This window comes from Cryptomeria japonica, chromosome 5, assembly GCF_030272615.1.
Source record: "Cryptomeria japonica chromosome 5, Sugi_1.0, whole genome shotgun sequence".
NCBI classification, from domain to species: Eukaryota; Viridiplantae; Streptophyta; class Pinopsida; order Cupressales; family Cupressaceae; genus Cryptomeria; species Cryptomeria japonica.
This window is the reverse complement of record NC_081409.1, coordinates 177189672-177213080: the sequence shown is the minus strand read 5'-3', so window position 1 is coordinate 177213080 and position 23409 is coordinate 177189672. Positions and strand designations below refer to the sequence as shown.

The 23409-nt window shown below is 36.1% G+C and overlaps 1 protein-coding gene across 1 annotated transcript in view; it reads left to right on the top strand.

Annotated features, from left to right (window-relative positions):
* LOC131057070 (UPF0548 protein At2g17695) overlaps nt 1-18896 on the top strand; it is a 72409-nt gene extending 53513 nt beyond the window's left edge. The window contains exon 4 of the mRNA XM_057991262.2: nt 18464-18896. Within this exon, the coding sequence (XP_057847245.2) occupies nt 18464-18652 (189 nt within the window). The 3' untranslated portion in view covers nt 18653-18896. The remainder of the gene's footprint in view (nt 1-18463) is intronic.
* The last annotated feature ends 4513 nt before the right edge of the window (nt 18897-23409 follow it).

Here is a 23409-nt window from a genome sequence, read left to right as displayed (position 1 = left end):
TAGAATAAAGTTGCCCAACGATCAGTTTACTCTTTCTTGATCAAAGTTCAATCGTATGCTAAGATTGCAATAAGTTCAAATGATTGACTCCAAGGTTCCAGTTATGCAGTGGATGTGACTCAGTTGGCTTGATGTTTGTTGGTAATCCAAGGGGACGTACGTTTGGATCTTTCTTTCACTTCTTTGTTGTGGCTGGAACTCCATCATCGGATATAGCAATTCTGTGATGCTTCTACTTTGAACGAGCTAAACTGGAATGAACTAAAATTAAAGGAGAAAGGGTTAGAAGGATCTAAATTTACTCCTAAGGGTAGTGATATCAATAGACAATGTTCTAATGGACGAATCCCAAATAAACCAAATTCCGCTTCGCCAAGATTAACAACTCTACAAGAACCGGTGCAATCTTCTGAGGATGTTGAAGGATTTTCACATTGAGAAAAGTACATTTGAATACCCAACATGACACAATCCAAACGACTATTCACAATCGAACTTAGCACAAATTTAGTGGCTCAGGCTAACTTTACTATGCAACTTATAATCAACAAGATGCAAAAAGTATGAACCATGGAAATTCATCAAACACCATTACATTTTCCATTGAAATCAAAGCACTACTCTACTTCTACTCTAAGTGAGGAAGGTGAAACCATGCAAGTTTTGAAAAAAAAATTAAGTCAACACCATCAAAGAACAAATTTTCATTGTTATTATCTCAAAAACTTATCACAGTTCAATTTCATACAAATCTCCCTCCTTTACAAATGAAGGGGTCACCCCCTTATATAGGCCCCCAGCCTTGATTACATGCAAACCCTAATTAGGGTTTATCCCAAAAGATTGTTGGAATAAACATTAATAACCCATCATGCCCATTATCCATTAATTACATTCTGCTAAAAATGGCGTCCACTGTGCATTAAATGCACCACTTCTTTCAAATTTGCCCTATGCGTAATAAATGCATCATCACCACCAAAATCGGTTACATGCAAAAGATGCTCCACCACTGCATTTAGTACGACGACTACCATGCAATGAATTAGCTGCCACCTTGGTCAAATATTCAAGCAATGAATGCGCCACTATGCCTTCATGTACTCAATAAATTCTCGCCATGCACATGGACCCTGTCGCCATTTATAATTTTCCTGGTTGTGCTTCATTAATACGGAATATTTTCTTTGCATGTTGCCAATTCATCCTTTACAAGAATATTTCCATTCCAGGCCCACAAAAGACATTTTGGAAGATTTTCCTACCTTGAAAGAATTTTAACAAATTTATCCACTCCTATAGGAATCCTACACATCTGGAATTCTTGGAGAGAGAAAATTCTTGAAGAGAATTTTGTTCTTAAGAAAAATTTCTATGCACACTTCATCCTGAAGGAAGATTTTCCTGACCACTGACCATTTTCCATGCCTAAGGAATTTTGTCTTGTTCTGAGCTCTAGAGAGAGAAAATCTTCTTACTTAGCCAATTTTCCTTGTGCCTTGAAATTCTTCACCTTAGGCACATTTCTTCCCTGAGGAAGGAATTTTTTCAATCTTTAGCCAAATTTCACATTTTCCTGGAATTTTGTCCAGAAGGAAGGAATTTCCAACATTCAGTCATTTTTTCACTTTTCTTAGATTTCTGTCCTGAAGGAAGGAATTTCCAACACTTAGCCAATTATTCACTTTTCTTGGAATTGTGTCTTGAAGGAAGGAATTTCCAACACTCATCAATTTTTCACTTTTCCTACTTTTTAGGAATTTTTTTCAATTTTGAGTTCCAGGGTCCAGGATGTTAATGCATGATAGCTTCGGTAAGATTCATTCAATCATTTATCCTATCGATAAACTATCAAGAAAACTTCAAGCTATTTCATTTGATGATAATTCTTCATTTGTATATGTCCAATCTACTTAGTCGATCAATGTTCAAACTATCGATAATCATATCATAGCATAGTATACCGATTAATATCGGTTTGCATTATAAATGTGATCACCGATTATTATCGGGTTAACCATGTATCCCGATTTATATCGGTTGAATCCTCAACAGTAAACAAATGATGATTATCGGATTGTTATCGGGTGGCAAAGCATACACCGCTTGATATCTAACTATTAGTTAAGTGATTGGTATCGGTTAAACAAGTCACTTAGACACCGATTGACATCGGTTAACATGTCACGTAAATACCGATTGACATCGGTTATCATGCCACGTAAATACCGATTGGCATTGGATACTAAGTTACGTAGACCCCGATTAGTATCGGGTTGTTGATTTGAATAAACACCGATTGGTAATCAAAGGGTGCGATCAAGTAATGTCTTGATCGGTCATGTCCATAAGACATGACCCGTCAAGGCATTGCTTGATCCTCCCCTCTTGCATATATATACCAATCGATATTTGTGAGAAGGACATTGAAATCCATAAATGCTCCTCTCACCTGCCACACAAAAGAAGATAATCAGATTTATAAGATAAATAGATAATACATAGATAGAGAGAATATAAATTAGACTACATCTTGCATATTGAATTGAAAATTGAACATTATTTACACAGGAGAGAGAAAATTCTCTCCCTCTAACAATTTTGTCATCGCCTCGAAATTTTGATGAATTTTCATCCCTGAAAGAGGATTTTTTTGAATTTTTTCCGGAGGGGATTTTCCTTTCTCATTCTTATCCTTGACTTAAAATTTCCATGCCTTGGAATTCAACCTTCAATCTTGGGCATTGGAATGACCCTATAGAGGAATTTTCTTTGGAAGGAAAATTCCTTGACTTCAAATTCCCATGCCTTGGAATTCAACCTTCAATCTTGGGCGTTAGAATGACCTTGTAGAGGAATTTTATTTGGAAGGAAAATTCCTTGACTTCAAATTTCCATGCCTTGGAATTCAACCTTCAATCTTGGGTGTTGGAATGACCTTGTGGAGGAATTTTCTTTGGAAGGAAAATTCCTTGACTTCCAATTTCCATGCCTTAGAATTCAACCTTCAATCTTGGGCGTTGGAATGACCCTATGGAGGAATTTTCTTTGGAAGGAAAATTCCTTGACTTCCAATTTCCATGCCTTGGAATTCAACCTTCAATATTGGGTGCTGGAATGACCCTATGGAGGAATTTTCCTTTGGAAGGAAAAATCCTTCCCTTCCTCACTTTGGCGCCCTGATGCATACTTGGGCGGAATTTCTATGCTGTGGAGGATTATTGACTACGTTGACTTTTCCATGACACCTTGGTTTTGGCGCCCAAGCACCCGATTGGGTGGAATTTAGGCATGATGGAGGAATTTATGGTGTGGAGGACAAATTCCTCCACACCCTTGTTCTAGTGCTCCTGTATCAACTTGGGCGCTATTTTGGTGGTCATGGAATTTTGGGGGTGGAGGAAAATTCCTCCACTACCCCAGTTTAGCGCCCAACTTCCACCATGAGTGCCATTTCCATATGGTCAAGGAATGGTGGGTTTTCTTTTTTTTCCTTCTTGACCTCAATTCATCGCTCATTCTTGACTTGAATGCCTTTCTTTGGTGAGGGATTCTTGCTTGGTTTTTATCTAGACTTAGCCATCTATTGATCAACTGCCAGATTGAGATGCCATATTTGGAATTGAAGTGGATTTTTGCTCTGCCAGACTTAGAAGATTTTCAATGATTTCCACTTCTGTAATGGGATTCCATACTTAGCCATTTTTTGATCAAATAGCCTACTTTTTCAAACTTTCCGGATTTAGAAATGTTCAGGAATGCTCAGACTTTAGTGCCAGGAGCTCTGCCTGTTGATGAACTTGCCAAGAATAGACTTGGTATAAATAGTAAGTATTTCAAAATGTTAAGATTAGGGCAAAGCAAGACGAGACGACACTTACTAAAAATAGTAAGTTTGATTTTCGGTGAAATAAGGACAATCCAGGAGGTAGTGAAATCCCTAAAAATAGGAACTTTCTAAAAATAGAAAGTTGCCTAGAATTTGCTCAAATTTCACTGGCAGGTCCCTTAAGGGGGTCCTAATTTCAATGCAATGTTCAGTTTTTCCAAAACCCTAAAGGAAAGGCCTCAAATCCAAGTCTGAAGAGCAAAACCCTAAAATGGACAAAACAGGTTCCAGACTTTGCCAAATTTACTCAAACAACTTGCAGACTTGATCAAATTGACCCCCAAACACTTGCAAACTAAGAGGGCTGATGAGACTGCCGCGAAAAGACCCAACACACAAAAGCCAAAAAACCAAGAGGACCTAAAGAGTAGGGGGTCCCCACTCGCAATGGGGTGATGTGTGAAAACGTCACAACAGGACCCATTGTTGTTTTCTGAATGGTTTGAACTGTTGTCTCTCCCATCTGAGGAATTGGTCTTAAGATTATTAATTGAATTACTCATGTTGTGTAGGGCTTGCAGAAGTAATTGGATTCTTTTATTCTGATCCATTAATGCTTTGGTTGTCAACTCCATGAATATTCTCAACTCATCTCCCGTTGGTTCATCCATGTTATTGTTTTGATTGGGGTTAGAGTTTGGTACTAGTTTTTTTTCTTTCCCTTTCTAAGGCTCTTTGTGCCCTTTGATTATGTTGCATTAACTTATCTTTTCACAAGATGGCAGGATATAGCTCTAATACCAATTGTAATGTCCCCTATTAGGAGGCTGCCAGGCTGCTAGTTTACCAATGATTAACATATACCATTAAATATTATTATGCCTTAAATTAAGCATTTGAGATTAGTGAACAACTAATCCTTCATAATGCAATCAATAACCAATTATACGAAGGGTTTATCCATATTACTTCCCTAACCCTAACATAGGATGGGAAAATTATTGTGCTAGGGCACTTGGAAACCAATCTACAAGCAGGCTCCCTCAAGGTTTTAGGAACACATGTCCTTACCCCATCTTGGGACTTCTCCCTCAAGGTTTCTAGAACACCTGTCTATACCACATCATGGGACATACCCTTTCTTGTGAGGAATTACCCTGCCTCTCTCTACACAAACCAACCTATCCTCACAAAGGCATTAGCGAAAGATCAAGGACTGGACCGTTTAATATATTGGCCTTTCAAGTATTATGAATGCATAAGAAATTAAGTATAAATCTGATTCCTTTATTATTACCAATGCAAATTATTGACAATATTCCCTAATATGCATTTATAAATATAGTATCTCATATTATAGATATTTATTCTTTATTTTTAATATTCAATATCATATAATTGCAAATAGTCACTTAGCAATAAGTGAGAAACATCATACCAAATTGTTGCCACAGGCAGTAATGATTGATCTTGCTCTTGATGAGTGTAGATTTTCCCGTATTTTCTTCTGATCTCCTTCGATGATCCCTTCAATGGACGATAAGCTGCATATATATCTCCTTAAAGTGAACAGAGGGTTATGTCCTTCCCAAACGGTCATCTCCCTTGCAAGGGTGGCATCCTTTAGTTAAACATCTTTGCCTTTTAATTAATTGATTGTTATTGCATAGCCTCTAACTATGGTAATTTTCTGTTATTGTTATTGTTTTTAATCCTGGATTAATGGCCCATACTAATGTGGGTTATGCATTATTCACTGCATCTCTATTTTGTATGTGGATCACTGTATCCCCCAAGTGTATGTATCAATGTTATTAATAATTACTAGCCTTTCAACCTACTTTATGAAGACGTCTATTGCTTGAAGCCTTAGTTCCTTTAGCAAATCATGAAGTCTCATAAATGAGACAGTTTTTTGATTAACAGAGTCTCTTGATTTATTTATTTCTGTTTTCTTCCTGCTAGAAGGTGGGTAAGAGGTTGTTGATAGGCAGGGCATGACACAGATCCACATAACAAATGCAATGGCTAGAAGTTCCACGTAGATATCTAAAAGCCCTTTTCACGTAAGTCTAATGTTCTTTACCAGGAGTTGCCATAAATCTACTTAGAACTTCCACTGCTTGGGCAATATCATGTCATATATAGACCATGGCATACATAAGGCTTCCTACAACAGTAGCATATGGAATTTTATATATCTCTTGAAGTTCATTATCTATTTTAGGACATTGTTCTAGAGATGGCCTAGTGCCAACCAAAAAGGGAATAGTAACTGGTTTTAAATCATGCATGACAAAACACTGCAAAATAGTGTTAACATACTTCTTTTAATTTAATTTGATCCTTGTTGATTTCCATACACGATATATTTTGCAACCCCCGAATCTTTCATATCAAATGTACTAAATAACTGACCCTTCAGTTTCCTAATCATTCCATTAATTCCAATAATTCCAATAAGTAACATATCAACATATAGGACAATCATTTGTAACCAATCATGAATTAATTTTAGAAAATCACAATGATCTTATTCACTTCTAATAAGGTCACAATTCAATGCAAAAGCATCAAATTTTTGATACCACATTCTTGGTGACTATTTCAAATCATACAAAGATCTCTTTAACCTACAAACCAAGTGTTCTTGCCCCTTCACAATAGAATTATTAGGTTGTTTCATAAATATTTCCTTGTCAAAATCCCCATGTAAAAAATTGTTTCAAGATCTATTTGCTCATCTGAAAACAACCTCATTCACAGATCTAGGTTTGTTGTTAGTAAAAGATAAAGCAAAAACACAATGAAAATCAGATGGACTATATCCATATATATAAAAGGGTTTATGTTGTCTAGTGGATCTTCATAGAGGTGTGACAAGATACTTCAGTTGTTCCTCTTTAGAACTCTCTTCTAAGCCACCTTCTTCCTCTTCTTGTCTATCATTTTTTTCTACATCTTCTTGTGGTTGTTCTATATTTGTATCTTTTTGTGGTTCAACCTTAATATCAAAATGCACTATTTTGCTAGGATTTACATGAGGTTGTTCATCATTTTTAAATTCCTTAAGCTCCTTAAAAATAATATCCTTAGAATATAACATTTTCATTGCCATAGAATCCGAAAGCTTATAACCCTTAACGTTCTCAAAAACACTTGTTAGCCCTCAAATCAAGCTTAGAACATTTTTCTTTAGGAACATGAATATGTGCTTCACTACCAAAAAATCTAAAATAAGAAACCGACATTCGTTTACCTATCCATACCTCATAGGGATATTATTAACAAGAGTAGAAGTACGTGACTTGTTAACTAGGTAATAAGCAATGTAGATTGCTTCAGCTCAAAAACATTGATCAATTGTTGCACTACTCAAGATGCTTCTAGATTTATCCATTAATGTTGTATTCATTCTCTTTGCCACCCCATTTTATTGTGGGGTATATGGAGTTGTTTGTATAATCTAACAATTCATTCATGCCTACAACAGTCATCAAAGGCCTTAGAGAAAAACTCATTGCCTTTATTTGTGGTGTGATGTCCCAGCCTAAATGCTGCGGTGGTGTGGATTACCGTTGGGCGTGTACCCAGGGCTGGGACCCACCCACGATCGCGCAGCCATGTCCCCACGAGGGGGCTGGCCTGCGTTGGCACTCTGGTGGGACAAAAACCCCACTCTTAACGCCACTGGGCGCCATTCACCACTAGTCCGGGCTTTTGGCGTAGTGGTGGCCTTGCTTAGTATCAGAGCCGAGGTCTCGAGGTCAAGCCCCGCGGAGCGTGGTGGGCTGTGATGTCCCAGCCTAAATGCCACCACTACGCCAAAAGCCCGGACTAGTGGTGAATGGCGCCCAGTGGGGTTTTCGTCCCACCAAAGTGCCAACGCAAGCCAACCCCCTCGTGGACACGTGGCTGCCCGATCGTGGGTGGGTCCCAACCCTGGGTACATGCCCAACGGGAATCCATACCACCGCAGCATTTAGGCTGGGACATCACAGCCCACCACGCTCCACGGGGCTTGACCTCGAGACCTCGGCTTTGATACCAAGCAAGGCCACCAAAAGCTCGGACTAGTGGTGAATGGCGCCCAATGGGGTTTCCGTCCCACCAGAGTGCCAACGCAGGCCAGCCCCCTCGTGGACACGTGGCTGCCCAATCGTGGGTGGGTCCCAGCCCTGGGTACACGCCCAATGGGAATCCACACCACCGCAGCATTTAGGCTGGGACATCACATGTGGTTAAAACCTTTACTTTTTCTATCTGCCTATTTCTCAACAAGTGTCTTAAACTCTTTAACGTAGAAAATAGTACAGATTTTTCCTTCAAAAAGTAAATGCATGAATATCTAGAATAATCACCAATTAACGGAACATAGTAGTGAGACTTTCCAATAGAAAGTACATCCGCAAGACCAAAGACATCATTATGAATAATCTCTAAAATTTATTCAGTCCTAGTACTTCCTGATTTTAATGATACTCTATGCTGTTTTCTATATGCAATGTTCACAGCAATCAAAATCAATAGAGTAACTTGGCAAACATTAACCTTTTTTTTAATTTTTGAGGGTTTTGAGACCCTTTTCACCAATGTAACCCATCCTATGGCTCCACAACTTACAAGATACATAGTAATCAATTGCATTAGCAAAGCTACAAATTGTGACGCAGCAAGCTTAAATAGGGTGCCACACTTAGTGCCCCTAGCTAACACCAAATTCCCTCAACCTGCAACCACTCTTTTCAAAAGTAACATGCACCCTTGAATCTTTCATTTTACATTTAGAAATTAAATTCCTAGCTAAACTAGGGATATGCAATACATCTTTAAGTGTTTAACCCTCTCTTCATTGAAAATCAATTTTACCTCCTTTCTGCCTACATTTTTTCATGTGTTGTCCCCAAGGAAAACTTACGCACCATCATAAGCTAAATATGCTGAAAACCACTCCTTATGGGGAGTCGTGGTAGGATGCACTTGAATTTATCAACCAAGAGTCATTAGAAGTCATGTTTTCATAAATAATAAAAGCATTAGTAGCTTCACCATCAAAAGATTTATTTGTAGAGGAATCATCATTATTTTTCTTCTTATTCTTATATTTCTTTTTAAGATACCCTTGTTTGCCACTACTCTTACCAAGTATTTTAGACCTTCCCTTGGAGTTAGAACAGTCCTTAGACTTTTCTTTATCACCTTTCTTCTTGTTCCTACCTTTCTCCTTAGATCTACCTCGCACATGCAATGCATCCTTAGACTCCTCCAAAGTCTTCATTTCTTTTTGATAGCAGAGTGGCAACAAGGGTGTCCAACTTCAGATCTTCTATAAAAGAACCATTGATTGCAAGGATAAGATTATCCCAAGAATTAGGTAATGAACATAACAATAAGATAAATTTATCCTCCTTATCTATCTTTATATCGACTGGCTGTTACTAACTCAAGATTAGACTAAACAAATTCAAATGTTCTATGACCAAGTCCCCATTTTTCATTTTAAGAGAACACAATTTTGTTTAAGAAATAGCTTGTTCACAATACTCTTAATTTGATATCTCTCCTATTCTATTCCATAATTTACATGTAATAGTCTCATTAGAAATATTCAATAAAACAAAATTAGGTAAACACAAATGAATAGTGATGTGAGCTTTTTTAGCTATTTTTATCCATTCTTCATCTAGCATCTTTTTTTTTGTTTCTTTTCACTATTCACAGCAATCCATTGATCTCTTCTTCCTAGAGATCCTCCACCTTTAGCTTCCAAGCACTTGATTTTAGGGAGGCGGGAGTTGGGTTAGGGATAAAAGCTACTCTCCCATCCCCTCCGGCTAACGGAAAATGGCAGCTTTATGCTAGATGCCAATCAGTTCCTCAAGATTGAATCCTTGTTCTCTCTTCCCCCTGTTGGTCACTCATAAATTCCTTGTCAGTCAGGGTTTCCTTGCATAGTAGCTGCGAGAACAAGTTTCCCCTGCCAAAAGCCTTTATACAAAAAAGAAAGCGTGCTCCAACCAAGAAATTTTTTTTTAAGCTCCAACTGAGATGAGCTAGCCATGATTTTTTATTACCATGAACTTGAAATTGCAAGAGAACACAACACATTCTCACTGAAGCAAAAAACCTAATCATATACTCCAAGAAGGGTGTCCCCTTCTCTCTAATCAAACCAACCAAGGCTTTGATAACAAATGTACAAAACATGATAAAAAATTTACAATAAAAATATGCTGAATATTTTAAGCATCCAAGTAAATAGAAAGTGATAAATTGTAGATCAACAAGAAAGTACTTGCAAAAAATAGCTGCAAACCATAACTCAAGAACTATTAAGAGAAACTTTTGTGGGAAAAAAATCAGCACCCAAATAGATCCAAGATTTGTATTAATCATTCAAATGAGTTACATCAATAGAACTTCTCATGGAATTTCTACAACACTTTGTTACTTCAACAACATACAATTTTTAAATTTATTTTTCTTTCAACTCGAACACTTATATAGGTATGAGGAAAACCACAATCATGAATGGTTTCAAAAACCATGTGCTAGAATCCATTATGTAAATGTAAAATAGACTGTTATTGTTTATGTGCAATCAGATTTACTGTAGCTTCAAAATCTGGTATGTTAGGGTCAGATCGAAGAAATGAAAATCGATTATGTCTCTTATCGATTTGCCTCTGTAGGTACGAAGGTAAATGTATATATAGGTCACCGATCTCTGTCTGTTTTGTTATTCAATTCGAACACCAAGTTCAATTGGGAGGATGGTGTATATATGCGATTGTCTTCATGGAATCGTGCCCCCATAGGGAGTCGTGACCCCTGTGTGGAGCCACGATCCTCTACACCGGCATTTATTACTTTAACCAAACTAAATGTTTGCAAAACTAATTTGTTAGTTAACACTAACTAAATTCCAATCTTAATTAAATCGTAAATAACAGAATTAGTATTTTGTGCGCTGATACAATTAGAGAAACAGATTTAGTTTTCTGAGTGTTACGACTGAGACTATAATTTAACACTCCCTCTTAGTCTTAGGAGTATAGGCCTAAAACTTTAATTGAGCTCATCACTAATCTCATGAGAATCACATCACCTAGGTGTGAAGTATCAACGTGTGATACTAAGGATATACTCACTTTGATATCCAAGTTTAAGTATCAGCCTGTGATACTAAGGATATACTCACTTTGATATCCCTGTTTAAGTATCAACCTGTGATACTAAGAATATACTCACTTTGATATCCCTGTTATAGTATGTGCACTGACATTAATCCGCTTACATAATGTCTACTATAACTTATGATATTACTGATATTCAAATTGTCTGATTTTCAATTTATATGATCTTCCAAACATTTATAAGATCGTCACCTTACAATGTTTAAATACAAGTGTTCATTAACTAAAGAATCATCATCCTTTAGAAATGTACACAAGGAAAGGTTACATACTTCATATACTTAATTATATGACCAAGAAGTTTACATAATTTTAAACATCTTTATATGTATCAATTACATTTTAACCATACCAAGATACCTCCTAAAGTGATCAATTTTCACTCTTGCTAGGGGTTTGGTGAGAATGTCAGCTGTCTGATCTCCTGTATTGACATATTCCAATCTTATTACCTTTCTCTCTGTCATATCTCTCACATAGTGATATGGGATCTCAATGTGCTTGGATCTATCATGGAAAAATGGATTCACTGAAAGTTTAATGCAGCTCTGATTGTCACAATGAATGATTGTAGGCTTCAGACTTTCACCAAACAGTCCTACTATCAGTTTCCTCAACCATACGGCTTCCTTAGCTGCCATGGATGCAGCTATATATTCAGCTTTTGTGGAGCTCTGTGCTACGATTGATTGTTTTCTGCTGATCCAAGATACCATAGCTGATCCTAAGCTGAAACAGCATCCCGAATTGCTCTTCCTGTCTATCACGCTTTTAGCCTAGTCTGAATCAGAGTATCCATGTAAGTTCAATGTAGTGTGTTCATAATGAAGTCCATAGTCCAAGGTACCTTGTAGATATCTCAATATATGCTTTACTGCAACCAAATGTATTTCTTTGGGTTCAACCATGTGTTGACTGAGTGCATTTACTGCATAACATATATCAGGTCTGGTATTGACTAGGTACATTAGTGATCCAATAATCTGTCTGTATAATGTTGGATCTGCAAATTTGGAATCTGCTATAGCTTCTTTTAGTTTATGAAGGTTTGTTTCCATAGGAGATGACATTGGCTTGCAATTCATCATTCCAAATCTCTTCAGAATGTCAATGGTGTATTTACCTTGATTTAGATAAATACCATCTGATCTTTGCCATACTTCTAATCCAAGGAAATAATGGAGTAGACCTAAATCCTTCATCTCAAACTCTGAAGCTAGTTCCTGTTTGCAGTTTGCAATGAGATGATCTTCGCCTGTAATTAATAAGTCATCTACATATAATATCAGTATCAACATTTCACCTTTGATTGTTTTGAAATACAGATTTGGATCAGCAATGTTCTTAGTGAAACCTATCCCTAATAAGTATCTGTCAATTCTTTCATACCATGCTCTGGGAGCCTGTTTTAACCCATACAGTGCTTTCTCTAACTTGCATACATGTGTTTTTGCATTATTTACCTCAAATCCCTCAGGTTGCTCTAGATATACTTCTTCTTCAATTGTTCCATTCAAAAATGCAGTTTTTACGTCCATTTGATGAACTTTCCATCCTTTAGATGCTGCAATAGCCAGGATTGTTCTGACAGAAGTGTATCATGCAACAGGTGCAAATGTTTCTTCATAGTCGATTCCTTCCTTCTGTGAGAAGCCTCGAGCAACAAATCTTGCCTTATGTTTTTCTATACTGCCATCAATAGCATGCTTGATTTTAAAGAGCCATTTAGAAGATACAACTGATTTTCCTTTAGGTCTAGGCACAATTTTCCATACATCATTCTTTAAGATAGATTGATATTCCTCTGTCATGGCATCCTTCCATACTTGCTGTTTAAGAGCCTCTCCGACACTTGAGGGTTCAACATTTATGAGATCTATCATTAGAGTAACATAGCTAGAAAATTTTGAAGGTCTTTTGCTTTCTCTAAATGTTCCTCTAGGTGCTGCATAGGATTCTGCTTCCTGTATTGTTTTGGTGGCCCATAGTGGTCTTTTCTTGTGATTCTCTGTTGTAGTGTTCTCATGTTCCAAGGTGTTTTCCTCAGGATGCTCCCTCTGAGTTTCAGAAAGAGAATCTTCTTCCAAATTCATGGAATTAGTTGGGATCTCAGGTGCGATGGAACTCCTTGTTTTGTTAATGGCTACATCTTCATCAAATATGACATCTCTGCTTAATTCTATTTGTCTTTGTCCAGGGATGAATATTCGGTAGGCTTTAGATGTTTCACTATATCCTGCAAAAATCCCTTTCTACCCAGTAGGTTCTAGTTTAGTTCTTTTCTCCTTAGGTACATGAATATAAACATGACATCCAAATATTTTGAGATGGCTAATATCAGGTTTAATTCCAGTAAAGACTTCTTCAAGAGTTTTGTCACCAATATGAGAGTGGGGACATCTGTTTTGAATGTATACAGTGGTATTAGTGGCTTCTCCCCAAAGTGCAGTTTCTAGGTTTTGATCCAACAACATAGCCCTTGCCGCTTCTACTATTGTTCTATTCTTTCTTTCAGCAACCCTGTTTTGTTGAGGATTGTAGGGTACAGTGAACTCCCTCTTAATCCCAGCATCTTTACAAAACTCTTTAAATACATCTGATGTGTATTCCCTACCATTGTCAGTCCTTAGAGTTTTGATTTTCCTACCACAGTGATTTTTTGTAATAGATTTGAACTCTTTAAATTTCCTAAGAATATCTTCAGATTCCTTACTTTTAAGAAAATAAATCCAAGTTTTCCTAGAGAAATCGTCTACAAAGATTACATAGTATAAAGCGTTTTCTAGTGATGGTTCAGACATAGGCCCACATAAGTCAGAGTGAACTAGTTCTAGTACTCCTTTAGTTTTTCTAGAGCTGCAGGGAAAAGAGCTTTTCGTGTTTTTCCCTAGTGCACATCCTTTACAAACATCTGAATGAATTGGCTTTAGTTTAGGTAGTCCTGTGACTAATTTCTCCATAGAGGGTAGAGCACGAAAGTGTAAGTGCCCTAGTCTTCTATGCCAAATTTCTGTTTGATCTATGACTTCATGAAGGTTTGATATGGCTCATTACACAATTCATATAGGTGTCCTTGTCTGTAACCAATCACTTGTGCTCTTTTGAAGGTGGATGTTTTTGGCCATGCCATTACTTTTCCGTCTATGAATGAGATTCTATATCCATCATCCTCAAGTGCAGAGATAGAGACTAGGTTCCTTTTGATACCTGGTACAAATAGTACTCCGGTGAGTTGAATTGAGATTCCAGACCTTAGTCTGATTGTACATGTCCCGACACCTTTTACTGGATGTGTAGAGTCATCCCCTATTGTTACCTCTTCATTTGATCCCTCTTCCATTGAGTCTAATAATTCTCTGAATCTGGTGACATGTCTTGACGATCCACTGTCTATCACCCAAGTGTTAGACTTGTTTGAAGCTTGACTTGATAGTGTTGAATATAATACAAACTTCTCAGATTCAAGTTCTGTGTTCCTCTCTACTTTGGCGAATGATGCCTGTTGTTTTAATTTGTCAGGACAATTAAATGACATATGTCCGTACTGATCACATCTGTGACATTGGATTTTTGACATGTCTTTCTTATGAAAGCTTTTCCCATGGTGGGATTTTCTTTTCTTGAAGTTTCTCTTCTTGCCTTTCTTACGAGAGTTGGTATTCAGAATGTGGAGGTCCTCATCTTTGGTTTTGTGATTTCCCCCTTTCATTTGCCTTGATTCTTCAAGGAGACAGTCATCCCTTAGTCGATCAAATTCTGTGAATTTATCCCTTGCATTTATGCCTTGTTTGAATGATTCCCAGGATTCGGGTAATCCGTCTAGGGTAATCATTGATAGTTCTTGCTTCTCGACATGATAATCAAGTTTTTGCAGTTTATCTCTGAGTGAACCTATCCTCACGAAGTATGAGTTTATTGATTCACCTTTATTTATACTTATGTGGTTCAACTGTCTTTTTAGAGCTAGGGTTTTGCTTGAATTGTTTATCTCATACGTCATTTCAAGGGTTTTGTACATTTCATATGCGTTGTCATATTTTAATATAAGTATTATGTGATCCCTTACTGCATCTATCATGATTTTTACAGCTTTATCATTTCCTTCATTCCATACAGTTTTCTCATGTTCGTCTTCAGGTTCGGGCTTGTCTTCTTTTATGAATTTGATTACTTTGTTCTCTTTTAATACTATCATAATTTTGACTTTCCAAGCCACAAAATTTGCTGCTCCTTCGAGTCTGTCCTCGAATCTGATTGTGTTCGCCATTTTAGAAATCTTCGATTTTAATTTGTAAACTTCTCTTTTAGTCTATTCGGATTTTTAAATAGTTAGGCTCTGATACCATGTAAATGTAAAATAGACTGTTATTGTTTCTGTGCAATCAGATTTACTGTAGCTTCAAAATCTGGTATGTTAGGGTCAGATCGAAGAAATGAAAATCGATTATGTCTCTTATCGATTTGCCTTTGTAGGTATGAAGGCAAATGTATATATAGGTCACCGATCCCTGTCTGTTTTGTTATTCAATTCGAACATCAAGTTCAATAGGGAGGATGGCGTATATATGCAATTGTCTTCATGGAATCGTGCCCCCACAGGGGGTCGCGATCGTCGTGACCCCTGTGTGGAGCCACGATTCTCTACACCGGCGTTCATTACTTTAACCAAACTAAATGTTTGCAAAACTAATTTGTTAGTTAACACTAACTAAATTCCAATCTTAATTAAATCGTAAATAACAGAATTAGTATTCTGTGAACTGATACAATTAGAGAAACAGATTTAGTTTTCTGAGTGTTACGACTGAGACTATAATTTAACACATTAATTCTAGGTATTTTTATCCATGCACAAATCACAACACCTAAATCAAGAGTAGCTAAATAAGAAACTTTCTCTTCCAACTTGTGATTTTATCCATCTTTTGGTAACATGCACATGTGAACTTAAGATTTTTATCTTTTCCAAGTTGACTGTGAACTTCCCATTTTCATGCTCTTTCTAATTTGCTAACTAAAAAACACCTTACAAGTTGTCATAGTTGCATTTCGCAACTTTCATGACAACACTAAGTGATATTTACAAATTTTCACAGGTTGAGACATTTTTCCAACATGGACTTTGCGGCAAGAGCTACACACAACAAAGTTGTGGCACAATCTCATGTATCACTCCACCATCACCTTGTGCATGGCCTTCTTTGACCATGATTTTGCTTGAGCATGTATCACTCCACCATCACCTTGTGCATGGCCTTCTTTGACCATGATTTTGCTTGAGCATGTATCACTCCACCATCACCTTGTGCATGGCCTTCTTTGTGAATATCAAGCAACCTATAAATAAATATTTGATGGTTTTGTTTCAGATATCTGTGAAGGAGTTTGTAATTATTCTACTTATAGATTTTAAAGAGAAGGGATATTTTGCAGGGTCCTCTTTGTGTACAAAATTCATAATTGTTGTTCTTTGAGCATGGCATACTATGATTTCACGCATCTATGTGAAAAGTGAATGTAAATCCTTTGTTGATTTTGATGGGATCCAATGAATTTTGGTTTGTCATTTACATTGGCCTTTTTACCCTTTATTCATCCCCAAGCCACTTATGATGTGCATTTTTAAAGGGGGAAATTTAATTAATTAATTAATTAATTTATTTTCTTTGGAGAGAGGGGGATTGGGTACTTTTAAATTATATATTTAGATATTTCCAATGAACCACGGGGACGCATTCCCCCCCCAAACCCCTGCGTTTCCGAGATGGGGGGACGGAGATGGGGCATCCCTCGCTGTCCCACCACCGCCATCGGGATGCCTTGGGAACTCCTAGGAGTCTCCCATAGCCCCAACTTAGAAATTCAAACCCCAAGCAAAAATGGTGAAAAATTTGTGATAATGGCATCCTTGTCTTCAAGCTAGTCTCATTGTCTTCATCAGATATATACATGAAATATAACATTTAAGTATAAGTTCCTTTCTTATACTTTAAGTTATATTTCATGTATATATTGGCAGGATGTTTGAGAGTGGTTTCAGATCTCTAGGAGTTATAATGCAGATTCTAGGTTTTAGAAGATTTAAAAATTTTCAGACAATCAAATTTTTGTAATCAGCAACTTTCTATCAGTATTCTTTTGCTCTCTCTATCTCACTCTTTGTCTCCCTTCAAGTCTAGGCCTATCTCTCTACCTATCACTCCTCCTCTAACCCCTCTCTCTACCTCTCTCTATCTCACTCTCCTCTTTTCCCCAAGATCTAAACCTATCGCTACATCTCTCTCTCTTACCCAGACCCTTGCTAGGGGTGCTACCCTCAAACCTCGTTTTGGTGTTGCCCCCAAAACCCCATCAAACTATAATTCTAAGCAAGTAATAAGCCAATGATGAATCATGATCATAAATCATATTTTCAATACAATAGAATTCTACAATTTGACAATTTCATTTGTCAAATTTTATGTAGTATTCAAGAAATCTTAGTATTTAGTATTTGCAATTTTGCTAGTTTGCTAATTTGCCAAAGTTTCATTTGAAATATAATTCTTATACATCTTTTCATAACTAGTTTTTCAAGTACTATATGTATGTCAGCACCGCCCCCTCATCACCCCTTCGCGACCGTCCCTCCGTCATCCCCAAACTCAGGCTCTTTGTCTCCCCATCTCCAAAACCCATCCCCGCATCCCCAACAGCCATGGAACGCTGGATATTTCTTTCTTTTTTTGGCAAGTTACGAATATTTTTAATATTTTGAAATTTTATATATCATATATTTTGCAAATTATGAATATGTCTATTTTATATATATACACAAACCCATACCTGTTTCTGTACTAGGAGCGGTGACTTTGGACTGCCAAGTTTAACTTATTGCAAATTATTTCCAAGTTTAAGTACTTCCTAATGTAGAGAATATTTGACTGGATTAAATGGTTTATATCCAGGGTTAATCAATGTGCACTAATTTTCACATTCATCCTTGATCTTAATGGAAAATTCTTTCACAACCAATTTTCATGTCTATAAAATTTCACTTTCACCATGATTAATGAAATTGGGAAAATCCTCATTCTTAGAGTTCTTATCAGACCTTAAGATATCATGCACATTTTTAGAGTTCTTTGCAAAGTCATGTATGATAACGCTGGAAGCTAAAAGTTTGTTTTGAATCTTTTGTAAATGTATGTCAAAATATTTGAAGTTTGTGATGACTGATGAGCCATTGGATAGGTAAATTCGAAAGTACTTTTGTTTGACATGTTTTACATCTCATTGATCAAGCATTTGTGTTGGTTGGCAAGAGGTCGTGTGCAAGAACTTGAGAAGCTTATTTCATTGTTCAACATATTTGCTTTGCTTATGTTCAACTATGATGAATCAAATCCCTTACATATACATTGCTGAACTAATTGAAATTACTCTAATGTATGGGCAGGCCGGGGAGGAAAGATTTTCTGTTGAGTTGGATGAAGATGATAATGTTTGGTATGAGATACTTTCGTTTTCAAGACCAGCACATGTTTTGTCTTTCGTGGCACAGCCATATGTTTGTCTGAAACAAAAAATCTTTGCCCAACAATCAACACAAGCAATGCTGAAAGCTATTTCAGAAAGAGGGGTTTAAACTTGCTTCGATACTCAAAATAAGCTCTTGAAAGATTTTCTGGTCTTGTACATTTGGTTATGCTTCCAAAGCTGTTATATTTCAGGTTTGCCTCGAATGAACAACCTTCTTTTGTCATGTTTGAGGTGTTGTTTCTCACCAACAAGGTGAGGTGGTAATTAGAATGCAAGACTCAAAGGAGAGAAAAGAAAAAACCTCCATTATTGTACATATAATTCTAATAAAAAATTTCAATATTAAACCCTGCTAGAATGTATTGGTAGCATGCTTTTTTTGCAGCTTGGAAGATTATTTTTTTCATGCTTTGGCCATTTTGAACATAGTGATCACAAGAGTTAGATGATATAGATGCTTAGTGCTTCCAAAATTAACTTCTTCATTTGAAGGATTAATGTGGAAAAATGTTGTCTTAAACTACTGAATTTTAGGCGTCCTTCATGTAAGGTTGGTTGTTAAGTTACTAGATTGTCCCTAATAAGGGGATTAGGTTTATTTGTCACTACTTACTAAATTAAGATAACTTGTTTGATTCACCTGCTTGATTCTGTCAGGCAAGTCAAAACTAAACTAAATTTGACAAAAATATGCATTTTTTTTCTTTGTTAAAAGTTCCCGATTGTGGATTTTTTATGAACAAGTTATAGCAGTTTGGCAGATTTTAATTTAACTTCAAATTTTAATATGGAATTTTATTGCAAATACTAGGAAAGCGAAAGTTTGAAGTAAAATAATATTTTATACCACAAGGCAAATCATCAATGCTTCTATGTGCAAAAAAAGTGTAAAAATATACGAGAATAAGAAATGACTTTTACTAAGCAATTATACTCTACAAAGAAACACAGTTCCACTGGAACATATCATACCAAGGGGAAACTTCCTTAAGTTTAGATGCTAATTGTTAAATCCCCAGCTATCTTGCGGTCAGTTATGGTACAAGTCATCAGTGTTTGAACTTGAGTTTAATCATGGCAAATGCCCTAAACTTGCCATTCTGTAATTGCAGCTGCTTTCCTCCTTAGCAGAATGGTTGGCCTTTCTCACCGTGTAGTAAGATAGCTGCTGGACCTTCTAGGTGGCCTTCTTCTGCCTAAGGTAGCGTTGACGCTGGTTTCATTTGTATCTGCCAGTTGGGTGGGGTGTGCTTTTGCCTCTTGTGGTGGTGGGTGGCTCTTGATTCTCCCTTGCACAAGCCCTCTGCTTGGGATAATCTGTGTCTCTGGGATGATCCTTTAACTCCTTGTGTGGCAACGCTTAATGATTTGGTGGCGGTCTTTGCCCTCAATGTTTAATCGATTTAAGTTTTTTTATTATATGTTAGAAGCTTTTTTGAGCTTTTCATATCCCTGATCACTATTTATTAGAAACCTTAAAATGTATTTTTAAAACAACTTTTTATTAAAATAATGCATTGAAGTGTTTCTAATATTAATAATTTTCATGCTTTTTTAACGTTCTTGTTGTAAAGAAACATTGCTTCAGTGATTTCTTAGTTGGGAGCATGTCCCTAGCATGTGGCTAGCGAGAATCACATATCTTTCTTGTTTCCAAGACTTTATTGGCATGTAACATTTCTTAACATTTTGTGGTTTGCATGAAGTGGCTGACTGTTGGTTTGGGAAGTCGATATATCAATCTTTCTATCTTGAGAATATTCTTAGGTCAGTTTTACTCCATGTCCTTATGCGGCTGCTAAAGCGCATTTTCTGCTTACATTTAAGCAGCTGGAGTGTTCCCATGCAAATTTAAAATTGTGGGAAAAGGATAATTTAGAATCTTTCCCTATTCTAGTAAAGTAGCTGCTATTTAGTAATTGCAAATAAACTGTAAAAAAGAGGTTGAAAATAAGCAGCAACTGTATATTGAGAAAAAGGTCAGATATCTTCATGAATTTCTTTCCCCTCTTTTCATTTACCTCCAAATTTTATCTACAAAAATTATTATTAATACTACTTTCATACATGTAATTGAACAAGAAGGAATTTGTGAGGCAGTGCAGCAACATAAAGAAAATATGTTTTTCAATTCTATTGAAAACAATAAATTTTGATCACACTTGTTTGAACTATTGATCCCTTTGTGTTAATGAATTTATGTTTTATATTCACTCTAACAAGCTATAGATAATAGCACCCACGTATGTTCAGAAAGTGTTAGTTTCGACGATTTTGAAACCATTATCTGCAACGTCTAGAGGTGGTAGCTTTGAGCATTTGTCCTGGATGTTGGTCATAAGCTGGTCATGCTGTGTCATCCGTTTAGGTGGATTCTTTTTTATGAGTTTATTTAATTCCTTTCTATTTTCTGCAATCTTGGCATAATGTCCTGCGAAATGATTGATTAGATTGAGAAGTTTCTGAAGATCTTTGGCATTAATAATTTTCATATTGGTGATTCTTGTTAGAATGTGATCTTGTACCTGCATCTGACCATTTCTTAGGAGTTTGATTGCAATGAAGAAATTTTCTGTTTGAATATGTGTGTAGTGTTTCTGTTGTAAGAATGGACCAAAAAGGATTGCTTGCACTAGACTACCATCTTACCTGTTAGAACTTTTTAGTAGTCTCTGTCAGCTGTGGTGACTCTACTATATTTAGTGTTTCCAAGCTTCCACAGCTCATTATAAGTAAAAGGAATGAACCTTTATTTACGATTGTGTGAACTTTAATAACGATTTTACAATTTATGTATCTTTATTTATTTTTCCATCCATCTCAAATTTAGATTGTTATTCGACACCCATACAAGCTCTATTTTGTAATAGTATTAAAAAATAAATTCCCAAGGTGTTCGTTTTGAAACCCATTTACCCTCATTGGGGCAATATGTCCCATGTTTATCATTGCTCGACTAGGAATTACTCCCTAATCTTGTTTCCTCTGTTTTCACATTGGAGAATGAATTCTGATAGCCTAGGGACAGCATCAAAGAAACCAGAGCAACTTAAAAGTAGGAAAATTTGAAAAGAGATAAAGTGAAATGAAGACTGAAAAACTTTAGTCATGCACCCAAGTGGTAGAACAGCTGCAGAAATGGCATTAATCAAATACCGCCTCAAAATTTTAATGTCATCGATAAGCTTATTGTTGATCAGACTTAAATTAGCAAACAGAATTATAAACATTCCAACTTACCTTGAGGCATTCAAGAGCTGGTAATAGACCTGTCCCTGCAATGAATTATATCCTTTTGTGTGCTAGGAAAATAGCGTGTCCTGCAACCAAACTTAAAGATTTATGAGAGCCATTGTGTACATTATGGATTATTCTTTGTTCAGCATATGGCCTTCCAATATGTGGAGATGATTCCCTTTGGCATCTTTAGGAAAATGTCCATAAAGTGAAGTACGTTTATAAAGGTGGCATATTTCAATGTCTTGAAGTATCTTCTTCGACATTTACTCTAAATAGTTGCAACTTCTGGTTGTCTAGTGAACTTGATGGGCTCGAGCTTCTCATTTTGTTAAGCTGCTTTTGGGTCTTATAATCAACCCCCTTCTTATACTGGTGCAATATGTATATGCATTGTTCAATGGCTCCCACTATTTGTTCTCCGGTCCATAGTGTAGTGTACATCAAAACTTAAGTTGGACATAATTATTAATGTCGATAGATGTTCTACAATGGCATATATGGGCTCATTCAGTACGTGTACATAAAAACATGGGAGCAAATCTTGTTAATGTTGATAGATGTTCTACAATGGCATATATGGGCTCATTCAGTACGTGTACATAAAAACATGGGAGTAAATCTCGATTTAAACATTCCATCTCCACCGTCCTTATCACTTTAATATAACTGAAAACCATATAATAAATACTACTGTTTTTACCATATCCGTAAAACCAAACACCTCCATTTTTGTACCATGCTTTCATCTGTATCTGAATCTCGTGTCCCCTAAATATGAAATTAGAATTTCTGGTAGTAATTAACCAGCGGGGACCCCACCTAACTTAGTTTCCACCTAAAGAATTTAAATGGAGATCGTCCAAATCATAATAACTCATCTCACATGCAAATATTTAAATTATACAAAAATATATTAAAGACATATATCCATAATAATATATCTATTATTTATTAATATATAATATATATTAAAGATATATAAGTTTATATTTATTGTATATATTATATTATTTTATATCATAAATATTAATATAAATTAATAAATAGTGTAAATATAATAAAATATAAATATATTTTTTAAAGATATTTATCGGCGTTTCTTATATAGATTTTAAAGATATATATGTTAGTAATAGTCAACTATTGCAACTTCATCTGTAGTGGGTTACCTTCTAATTTGTAGCATGTTTCCTCTCATTACTGCTATGATATGGTGTAGATACTAGTAATATAAGATATGGATTGGTAGGCATGATTTCTTGTGTAACAAGTTGCAACACAAATTTTGATAACTAACAAGTCATTCGAAGCAATATGATAACATGCTAGTCCCTTTCTCATTAAGTTGAGTGAAAAGACAATCATGAATAAATAAAAGACAAAGGGTGTCTTGGAAAATAATTTTCAACAAAATTCTTCTAGCAAAACTTCTATTCAAATAAGTTTTTGTGCACAAAACAAGAGAGTTATTTTCATAGTCAAAAAGGGAAAAAATTAATGTTCATGTCATCTATCACATTTTATAAATATTTCATTTAAAATACTATGAAAAATACAAGTGTCTTGCATACTTTAGGGTGGAGTGGTGTAATATTTGGCCATTGTTGACTTATGAACAATCAA